At 36.8% G+C, this 11,729-nt stretch overlaps 1 protein-coding gene across 2 annotated transcripts in view; it reads left to right on the forward strand.

Annotated features, from left to right (window-relative positions):
* LOC128659467 (leukocyte elastase inhibitor-like) overlaps window positions 1-11,046 on the forward strand; it is an 80,428-nt gene extending 69,382 nt beyond the window's left edge. For both annotated transcript variants that reach the window (XM_053713088.1, XM_053713089.1), the window contains exons 6-7: window positions 476-634; window positions 10,451-11,046. In XM_053713088.1, coding sequence (XP_053569063.1) covers window positions 476-634; window positions 10,451-10,852 — 561 coding nt within the window. In that variant the 3' untranslated portion in view covers window positions 10,853-11,046. The remainder of the gene's footprint in view (window positions 1-475; window positions 635-10,450) is intronic.
* Window positions 11,047-11,729: the final 683 nt, after the last annotated feature.

Consider the following 11,729-nt stretch of genomic DNA (forward strand, 5'->3'; position numbering starts at 1 on the left):
CTCTTTTTCTCTCTCTTTTTTTTTTTCTTTTTGTCTTTCTCTTTTTTTTCTCCTTCTCTTTTTTTTCTCTTCTTTTTTTTTTCTCTCCTTCTCTTTTTTTTTCTCCTTCCTTTACTAATCAGCTGAGTGAAGGCCTTATCTTACTCCTAGTATTTTAACAGTATACATAAAAACTTCCAGACATATAGCCCATAAGACATCATTGTTAAATAATCACCAAGGAAGTTCCCCTTTCATCCATATATGGAATAATTTAATAGATTAAGCCAATTATACAATTTCAATAACCCTTCAACAAGATCGTATAATTACATTACCTCTTTTCTGTTGAATTAGACATATATGAAAATAATTTAAACCTTTCTTAGGACTGTTCATAACTAATTCCAACCAGGAAGACTTTGCATTCAAACGTCTATTCATTAAGGGTATCTCTCCTTAGAATCAATAGATCTTTATTCTTCTTTCATTATAGAATGAAGAGATTATGGTAGACATGATGCTTGTTCGTAATTCATTTAACATGAATTACATAAAAAACCCTGGGCTATCAATTGTTGAACTTCCTTATGGAACATCAAAAGATCTAAGTATGTTTGTGATGCTTCCTGATAATAACACTGTGCTTCAACAGGTAAGTTTCTCCTTCTGGATATTGTATGCATATTGTCTGATACTTATTTATATCCTATTTATAACTATTTTGTAAAATGATGTTCGATTTAATTCCTGTCAGTGAGATCAAATCTAATATGCTGCCCTTTTATCTTCTATTCACAAATTATTATTATTATTATATTTAAAACATAAACTGTAACTGTAATCTGAGGTCTCAGTGGGATAGATTCACTCAGTCTCAACAATTTTACCAGTTCTAATATGTTCAATTACTGAAGCTCCCACATCTCTCCATTCTTTACAATACTAGGCTGCTGAGCATATTCACTAGACACTGGAGAGTCTGTTAGTGAATCTACCCTGCAATTACTCATACTCATTACTCATAAAATGCATTTTCTGCACCGAGTGTGTCTCCTGCCTCTACATAACTAAACCCTTTTTAATAAAATAAAAAAATAAAAACTTACACTTCTTAGAAGTGGAACAGCTTCCAGAACATCTCTAATCTCCTCATTTCCTTTGTTATTTTCTTTATCTTTTCACAAAACACACCTAATTTATTTTTTATTTTTTAGTTAATTGTTCTGTAAATTAGATAGAAGTTAATGACTGTTGCACAAAAAAACTTGATGCTGTAAGTCCTTAAAAATGTTTTTAAGAAAAATTGTTTTAATAAAAATATACAAAAGATATCAGAGTTGATTACCCACACTATACTACACATCAAAATGTTCTTTGTGCTTCTATAATCCCCTTTATGTGGCCAACAAATAGCAAAATTAAACGTATGCTTCTTGCACGCTCCGTTATCACATTGCAAGTATCTTTATGTAAATTCAACTTACTTCTTACCGTGACGTTGATCAAAAGAGCCCTTAGTTTTTTAATGATCCAGACATATTGTACCATAAACCGGCATCTGTCTCCTCCAATCCTTGCCATCAGTTACACTGTTGAACCTTGTTGCAGGGGAGGCCATCCAAATTCAGATCCGGCATCTCAAGCAGAATGCACGCCTTCTGCGTTTCATGTGGGGCCTTGTCTCCTTCACCTCCATGTGATCCGTGGGGTCCATGAGTAAAAGTGGAACTGGCAGGGATAATCCACGGAACACTCAGCAGCCAAAAGGAGCTCTACCTGTCATCTGGTCTGTAGTAGTAAATGAAAAGAAGAATGCAGGGAGCTCCTAAAACATAATTTATATCTCACCTGATTAATTTATTTCATGGTGGTGAGAGTCCACGACCTGTTACGTATGGGATATACATTCCTTCCACTAGGGGGAGGCAAAATTTCCCTAACCCCAAAAGCCTATAAACCCCTCCCACCTCACTCATACCTTAGTTTGACATATAGCCAAGTGGTGAGTTGTTTAGAAGGAGTAAAAGCCAAAATGAGGAGCAGGAAAAAAGATGTGCTTAAACAAAAAATTAACCCCTAACGGTGGGGCTTGTAGACTCTAGCCACCATGAAAAAAATGAATTTATCAGGTGAGATATAAATTATGTTTTCTTACATATAGATGGCGAGAATCCAGGACTTGTTACGTATGGGATATAATATCCAAGATGTGGAAGACCACGAGTAACAATAAAGGGAGGGATTAAAATAAACAGCTTTTTTCGCTGGCAAATTAAATCCATAACCCAAAAATAATGTATTTTATGACAAACTCAATATATATGAACAATTATCAAACTGAGACAACTGCCTGAAGGACCATTCTACCAAAGGCTGCTTCAGAGGAAGAAAAACCATCAAAATGGTAAAATTTAGTAAAGGAATGCAAAGAAGACCAAGTGGTTGCCTTGCAAATTTGATCAACCGAAGCCTCATTCTTGAAAGACCAATATGTGGCAACCAAACTAGTAGAAAGAGCAGTTTCAACCAAGTAGCTAAAGAAATAGCAGAGGCCTTCTGGCCTTTGTGAGGACCAGAAAAAAGAACAAACAAACTAGAAGTCTGTCTGAAATCCTTAGTAGCATCAACATAATATTTCAATGCTCTAACAACACCCAAAGAATGTAAAGATCTTTCAGAAGCATTCTTAGGATCAGAACACAAGGAGGGAACAACAATTTCCCTATTAAAGTTATGTGAGGAAACAACTTTAGGCAAAAATTTATACACAGTCTCCAAAACAGCTTTATCTTGGAAAGTCAGACAAGGAGACTTAGAAAAAAGAGAGCAGATAATTCAGAAACTCTTCTAGCAGAAGAAAGAAAGCAATTGTCAAACTGAGACAACTGCCTGAAGGACCTTTCTACCAAAGGCTGCTTCAGAGGAAGCAAAAACCATCAAAATGGCAAAATTTAGTAAAGGGATGAAAAGAAGACCGTGTGACCACCTTGCAAATTTGATTAACTGAAGCCTTATTCTTGAAAAACCAAGAAGTGGCAACTGACCTAGTAGAATGAGCCATAATCTGCTGTGGCAGAGGCTGACCCGCCTTCACATAAGCCTTGTGAATCAAAAGTTTAACCTAGAGGCTAAAGAAATAGCAGGGGCCTTTTGACTTTTCATAGGGCCAGAAAAAGAAACAGACTAGAAGTTTGTCTGAAAACCGTAGTAGCATTAACATAATATTTAAATGCTCTAACAATATCCAAAAAATGCAAAGATCTTTTAGAAGCCTTCTTAGGATCATGACACCACGGGAATAGCAATCTCCCTACTAAAGTTGTGTTAGGAAACAACTTTAGGCTAAAATTTAAAATGTAGTCTGCAAAACTGCCTTATTCGGATGGACTACAAGATAAGGAGACAAGTGAGAGCAGACAATACAAAAACTCTTCTTAGTAGAAGAGAAGATTAAGAGAGACAGTACTTTTCAATAAAATAGTCAGTCTAATATATATATTAATAAATATATATATATATATATATATATATATATATATATATATATATATATGTATGTGTATATAATGTATATATATTTTGGCTCAAAAGGAAGAGCCTGCAAAACCCATAACCTGCTGCACCTGGTGTTCCCAGGCTGTCTCACATCCAGGTAACTTCTGAGATCAGACAGGATCGGGTGCATTCAGGGCAGTAGACTTACCCATAGACACTCGTCTACTAATCGAGTAGCAGACAGCCAAACCAGTACTGAAACATTTCAGCAGAGGTAATGGAATATGAGTATAATGTTGATCTGTAGAGAGAGGCAGAAGATGAATCCCTGTGACCGAATTTACAGAGAGCACATGAAAAGATTTCTCAAAGGCGAAAACATAGTGTCATGAGGCAGTACTCTCTTCACATCCCTCTGACAAGCACTGTACTCTGAGGGGAACCGGTCTTTAATATGCGCTGAAGCACCTTTCACTGAAGAATCATGCTTCATCCACCTCCTAAGAAGGCAAAGTAAAAACTAAGGTATAAATGAGACGGAAGGGGTTTTATAGGCTTTTGGTGTTTGGGAAACTTTGCCTCTTAGTGGTAGGAATGTATATCCCATACGTAACAGGTTGTGGACTCTCGCCACCTATATGAAAGAAATTTAACCTTTATTACATTCTCATAAAAATACAAAAAGAGAACACAAGAGACCCTCAGTCAACATAACTGGCTGATGTGTTTCAGATATATGCCATAGTCTAAGCCTGATAAACATATGCTAAAATCTACTTTATAAAACACCTGCTAACACGTCATTGGTGGAAATATTTAAAGTCATAAGGGTCTTTTTTGTATTTAAAGTGACAAGTGATTATCTACATGTTAAACATACCTGTTCTACACTCTGCTCATATATACTCAATATCTAATACAAAACATTAATATATTTTGTAGTTTCTATTTCTACTCATGATAAGAAACAATTGCTTTACAATGTGTATACAATCTCCTTAGAATAAATAATTAATTAATCTATAAACCTATTGATACCTCATGTTATGTTACTTAAAATATATGCATGCACACTTTACAGAATGTTAATATTGTAAATGTGAAAAACATTAAATGGTCAACACATCTCAATCTTGTGGTATCCAGAGACTGGGGCTTGATTCACAGGATATAGCTCTTCTAGTGAAATGTTTTTCTGAGGGCAAACCCTGTGTTGGGGTACCTGTTGGGACCCTACATGAACCTTCAATAAAAAATACCTTAGCACCCTCCATGTATTACACTTACTGGGGAGACTTGAGCCAATTCATTGTTAGGTTTCTACAGCTTTTCTTTTGTCCTGTAGACACAGTCTCTGCTTCGCCTCAGATCATTAGTAGTTCTCTATCACAAGGATCCTAATATCAGGCTTGATGGAAACTATGGTGTCTCTGTGTTGCAATTCCTTGTCTTATACACCCACATGGACTCTGTGATATTAAAAATACAAGTGTTTAAAAACAGAGTATAAAAAGTCTTCTGATCAATGTGCTTTGGCCATGCTCACTGGCCTTTATCAAGATCAGGGTGTATAAGATAAGGAATTACAATAGGGAGACGCTGTAGTTTCCAACAAGTCTAATACTAGGATGCAACCCCTTACTTGAAAGAGGGGTATATTGTGTGTGTGTTATTTGCTGTCTTTTATATAAAAGGGCTTACTCTCCCTTCTCAATTAAGGGGTCTCTCATGCCCTCCGAAACAGCCTCCCACCACCCCACTAGCAATTAAAAATGTTTGCACACACCCAAAGATATCACGTGATTACTAACCAATGGGCACTAGGAATGATGTACCTGCTGCTTTTGATTATGAAAGTTTTTTTATTTTAACTATTGTCCAGGCTTCTCTTTGCTTAGTTTAATATGTATTGGATTTCAAAGTTAATTTAAATAGGAAACAAAATATTTTCTAGGCTGTTTATATTTACCAATGCAATTAAAGGGATATAAAACACCTTGTAATAACAAGAATATTGGGTAATATTGCAATAAATTCACACACTGAATAATATGTTAAAAAGGTATTATGTTAATGTCATTGAGGCCTACTTTTCAAGCCGTCAACTGCAAATACGCTGGAATTCCGCAGCGTAATTGTGGAGAGCTTGATTCCCCTTAGTTATCAAAACCTACAGACCGGCAAAAGTTGAAATCTGTGACGTAACATGATCCGCCGGTCTCAGTCCGACACAGATCGATGCTTACATCATTACAGATGTTCCGAATGCAAATTCGGCACTATCTGACTACTTTTGCTAGTTAACAAATTTTTAACAGGTATTCTCCCCACTATTCCGGCCCAGCGTACCTGTTTTTCAATCCGCCACCCTGGAGGCGGCGGATGCCATAGGAATCAATGGGAGTCTGAAAGCAGCGAAAGCTTGTGTTCGCTGCTGCCCGATATCCCATTGATTCCTATGGGAGAATAAAAGTTACGTTTACACCTAACACCCTAACATGTACCCCGAGTCTAAACACCCCTAATATGCCACCCCCTACACCGCCGCCACCTACATTATACGTATTAACCCCTAATCTACCGCCCCAACACCTCTGCCACCTACATTATACTTATTAACCCCTAATCTACCGCCCGACACTGCCGCCACCTACATAAAGTTATTAACCCCTATCCTGCCGCTCAAGGACCCCGGCGCCACCTACATAAAGTTATTAACTCCTATCCCGCCGCTCACGGACCCCGCCGCCACCTACATAAAGTTATTAACCCCTATCCCGCTAGCACTTACTAAACCTATTAACCCCTAAACCGCCAGCCCCCCACATCGCCATAAACTAAATTAACCTATTAACCTCTAAACCTAACAATCCCTTAACTTTACATTAAATATTAACTCATACCTATCTTATAATAAATTTAAACTTACCTTTAAGATTTAAATTAAACTATATTAAACTATTAATTAATCTACCCTAACTGTTATACTAAAATTGCATTAAACTATATTAAACTATTCATTAATCTACCCTAACTATTATACTAAATTACATTAAACTATATTAAACTAATATAGTTTAATGTAATTTAGTATAATAGTTAGGGTAGATTAATTAATAAACTAATAATTAATCTACCCTAACTGTTATACTAAAACTACATTAAACTACAAATTGACGCCTAGATTTAGAGTTTTGTCGGTAAAGACCCGCGTAGCCAACGCTGCTTTTTTTTCCAGCGCACCCTTAAGACAACGCTGGTATTTAGAGTTGTCTAAGTGGCTGCATTAGGCTCCAAAAAGGGAGCGTAGAGCATAATTTACTGCCACTTCAAAATGTGCTCGTGCACGATTCCCCCATAGGAAACAATGGGGCAGTTTGGGCAGAAAAAAAACCTAACACCTGCAAAAAAGCAGCATTCAGCTCCTAACGCAGCCCCATTGTTTCCTATGGGGAAACAGTTTCTAAGTCTGCATCTAACACCCTAACATGTACCCGAGTCTAAACACCCCATACCTTACACTTATTAACCCCTAATCTGCCGCTCCGGACACCGCTGCAACCTACATTATACCTATGTACCCCTAATCTGCTGCCCCAACATCGCCGACACCTACATAATAGTTATTAACCCCTAATCTGCCCCCCCAACGTCACCGCTACCTTACCTACACTTATTAACCCCTAATCTGCCGACCGGACCTCGCCGCTACTCTAATAAAGTTATTAACCCCTAAACCGCCGCACTCCCGCCTCACAAACCATATAATCCGCATCACTAACCCTATAATAAATAGTATTAACCCCTAATCTGCCGACCAGACCTCGCCGCTACTATAATAAATGTATTAACCCCTAAAGCTAAGTCTAACCCTAACACCCCCCTAAGTTAAATATAATTTTAATCTAACGATATAAATTAAATATTATTAACTAAAGTATTCCTATTTAAAACTAAATACTTACCTGTAAAATAAACCCTAATATAGCTACAATATAACGAATAATTATATTGTAGCTATTTTAGCATTTATATTTATTTTACAGGCAACTTTGTATTTATTTTAACTAGGTACAATAGCTATTAAATAGTTATTTACTATTTAATAGCTACCTAGTTAAAATAATTACCAAATTACCTGTAAAATAAATCCTAACCTAAGTTACAATTAAACCTAACACTACACTATCAATAAATAAATTAAATAAATTAACTACAAGTACCTACAATTAAATAAACTAAACTAAATTACAAAAACAAATAAGATTACAAGAATTTTAAGGTAATTACACCTACTCTAAACCCCCTAATAAAATAACAAATCCCCCCAAAATAAAAAAAAATTCCCTACCCTAATCTAAATTTAAAAAGTTAACAGCTCTATTACCTTACCAGCCCTTAAAAGGGCTTTTTGCGGGGCATGCCCCAAAGAAATTGGCTCTTTTGCCTGTAAAAACCCCCACAATACCACCCCCCAACATTACAACCCACATACCCCTACTCTAACCCAAACCCCCCTTAAATAAACCTAACACTACCCCCCTGAAGATCTCCCTACCTTGAGTCGTCTTCATCCTATCTGGGCAGAAGAGGACATCCGGACCGGCAGACATATTCATCCAAGCGGCATCTTCTATCTTCATCCATCCAACGAGGAGCGACTCCATCTTCAAGACCTCCTGTGCGGAACATCCTTCCTGCACGACGACTAGAAGACGAATGAAGGTTCCTTTAAGTGACGTCATCCAAGATGGCGTCCCTCGAATTCCGATTGGCTGATAGGATTCTATCAGCCAATCGGAATTAAGGTAGGAAAAATCTGATTGGCTGATTGAATCAGCCAATCAGATTCAAGTTCAATCAGATTGAGCTTGCATTCTATTGGCTGATCTTTCTCTACCACTCTCCTTATGTGGGGGAGCCAATCTGGGCTTGTTCCTAGAGTTTACACAGTCATTGGGGTAGATTTATCAAGCAGATGCTGCTTTCTTCTCCCAGCGTTTTAGGCTCGCTTGAAACGGAAGTTAAGAAGCAGCGGTTGCAAGACTGCTGCTCCTTAACTTCTCTGTCACCTTTTAGGTGGCGGACTGCAATTATCTCGGTCCGATCCAATCGGGATGATTGACACCCCCTGCTAGCGACCTATTGGCCGCCAGTGAGCAGGGGCGGCATTGCACAAGTATTTCACTACAAATGCTTGTACAATGTTAAAGTGAAGGTAAACTTTGATGAATAAAAGCCCGTTTTTTAAAAATACTATTAAAAACAGGCACACTTTCATTTTTCAAAGTTTAGAAAGCAGCCGTTTTGTTTATAAACTTACCTTTGTTCTTTTCACAGCCAGAGCAGCTTCCCCCACCCGGAGATCCTCTCTTCACACGTCAGCAATGACTAATCCGGCTTCCTCCAATCACGGCATGGCCTCAAGCAATGACTCCCCTGGAGGGAAAGCCGTGATTGGAGGAAGCCGGATTAGTCATTGCTGACGTGTGAAGAGAGTTTCCCCAGTGGGGGAAGCTGCTCTGGCTGTGAAAAGAAGAAAGGTAAGTTTTTAAACAAACCAGCTGCTTTCTATACTTTGATGAATGAAAGTGCCCCTGTTTTTAATAGTATTTTTAAAAACCGGGCTTTCATTCATCAAAGTTTACCTTCACTTTAACTGCTGACACCAAATGCTGTCTGCATTTAGCATTGTCGGGCAGACATGATTCGCTACAGCAAATCATGTCCACGTGGCACTTGTTAAATTGACCCCATTGTGTTTACTGAGGCCAGTTAGGTACAAATATAGAGCAAGTTTATGCTTGTGAAGTCTGCTGTATGTACTTCCATTGAATGGGATAACAGACCATTTTCAGTTAAATTACAGGAGAAAGATGAAAATAAATAATACAAATATATTGCAAAAGTTTTTTTTTTTCTTTGAGATGAAAATGTTAAATTATGCAGTGTTGTATTTAATGTTCCTTTAATGTTTAAAGGTACATACAAGTAAAAAACTAAACATTCATGAGACAGATAGTATGTACAATTCTAAAAAATCAAAAATCGAATCTATTATCTAATCTACCTCTTTATATGTGTACCCCCCCTTTTTTTTAAACTTATCTCCATTCCAAGAGAGCATACTGAGATAGGTTCAGGAATGTAAATGTGCCTTAAGCCCTACATGTAAGCTGTGTTTTAACAAAGTTTGAAACTCTGTTCTATATACAAGATGTGCACTGTCCTGAGCCTACCTCAGTATGCTTTCAAAGGAAAGAAGCTGAGATTCAACAAAGGGTACCCAGAAAAAACAAGTAAATTTTATAATAAAAGTAAATTAGAAAGTTTTTGTTGTTGTTTTGTGTGTGGTTAGTGGTGTTGTGTGTGTGTGTGTTTTTTTTTTTTTTTTTATTTAATTGTATGATCAAACTGAATCGTGAAAGTGTATTTTTGCCTTCCATATCCTTTAAAGAGAATTTTATTTGGTTTAAATATTGAGTAAATGCAAAATACACGAACCTAAACATAAGCAAAATTAGTTTCAAAATAAATGAACCCCTTCCTGCTGGTACTTATTTGTTACACTGGAACAAAGTTCTGATGTAAACAAATAAGTAAAAAATTAAAATAACGCAATCGTACGTGATTTCAATGATGGGATTGTGTCAGAGAAGAGTGCCTTAACACTAGGCCCTCCAGCCCGCAGAACGGCTAGGACGTTCCATGCCATCCTAACGGCGCTAAAGCCTAGCGAGGTTAGGACGGCATGGAACATCCTAACTGCGGGAAGGGGTTAAAGTGAATGCATTGTTAGAGCCCTAGATAATAAGTTGTATAAATTGACACAGTATGTGAGTACAGTAAAATCAATTTACGCTTCATTTGTTCAGCATTGTGGCAGCTCACAGGGCTTTAGAAAGAGAAATGTTAATGAATGATGCAGATTAAATTGTAACACATTTCTCTTGTGTTTTTTTGTTTTAATCAGCTTGACAGTGAGATTTCATATGAAAATTTAAAAAAATGGACCAGCAAATCAAAAATGAAGTCCCGAAATGTAGCGATCCACCTACCACGATTCAGAATTGTTGAAAATTTCTCTCTTCGTGACATTTTATCATCTTTGGGGATGCCCGATGCATTCAGTCAGTACAAAGCAAATTTCTCCGGAATGACAGAGCAGAATGACTTGTATGTGTCCAATGTGTACCACAAGACCTTTCTGGAGTTGAATGAAAAAGGAACAGAGGCTGCAAGTGCTACTGCTCCTGTTATGTCCATGCGATCGTTGCTTAGTGAAGAGTTCAAAGCTGATCATCCCTTCCACTTTTTCATAAAACATAAAAAAACTGATTGCATATTATTATATGGAAAGTTGTGCCAACCATAATTCATCTGATTGCTTACATTCAAGTGGCTCTACTGTAACTAGTTGAATACAAAACTGAAATATGTATAGTATGTCATATCATGGAGACTTGCTCATGCACTGTGTGAATTATTCCTACAATACTGTATTTTTACATAGAACTTAAACATTTGATAATATTTTAAATTCTTTTGTATAATACAAGTTTTACAATATTTTTTTGGAATCTTGTTATTTTGGTTAAAATCCTTTTTCAGCAGCATAAACATATTTGGTAAAGCTTAGGAAGTCATCAGCCCCTACTACTTTTAGTCTTTGGCAGAAGAACTTCCCAAAAAATGATCTATAAATGAGGTAATTAATCGGCAAAAGGACATTTATTGAAACCGGAAAAATTAGGAAAAGTCCCAACTTAAGCATTGACATGATTAAAAAAAATTAAGCGTAAAGGAATCTAAGCCCAACATTTTTCTTTCATTATTGAGATCATACAATTGAACTCAACCTTCCAATGCACTACTGTTATCAAATTAGCTTAATCTCTTAATATCCTTTGTTGAAGGAGAAGCATTACACTACTGAGAGCTAGCTGAAAACATTACAACAGGCATGTATATGCAGCCACCAATCGGCAGCTAGCTTCCAGTAGTGCATTGCTGCTCCTGAACCTACCTGCGCAAATTTGATAACATTAAGTAAACTGGAATTCTGACTCCCCTCTTAAGACCTTTGTTAAGGTTATCTTAATTTTAGTATTTTGTTTAATGTTATGGTATTATATGCATATTAAAGGGACAGTCAAGTCCAAAAAAAACTTTCATGATTTAAATAGGGCATGCAATTTTAAACAACTTCCCAATTTACTTTTATCACCAATTTTGCTTTGTTCTCTTGGTAT

The sequence above is a fragment of the Bombina bombina genome, chromosome 5 (assembly GCF_027579735.1).
Source record: "Bombina bombina isolate aBomBom1 chromosome 5, aBomBom1.pri, whole genome shotgun sequence".
NCBI classification, from domain to species: Eukaryota; Metazoa; Chordata; class Amphibia; order Anura; family Bombinatoridae; genus Bombina; species Bombina bombina.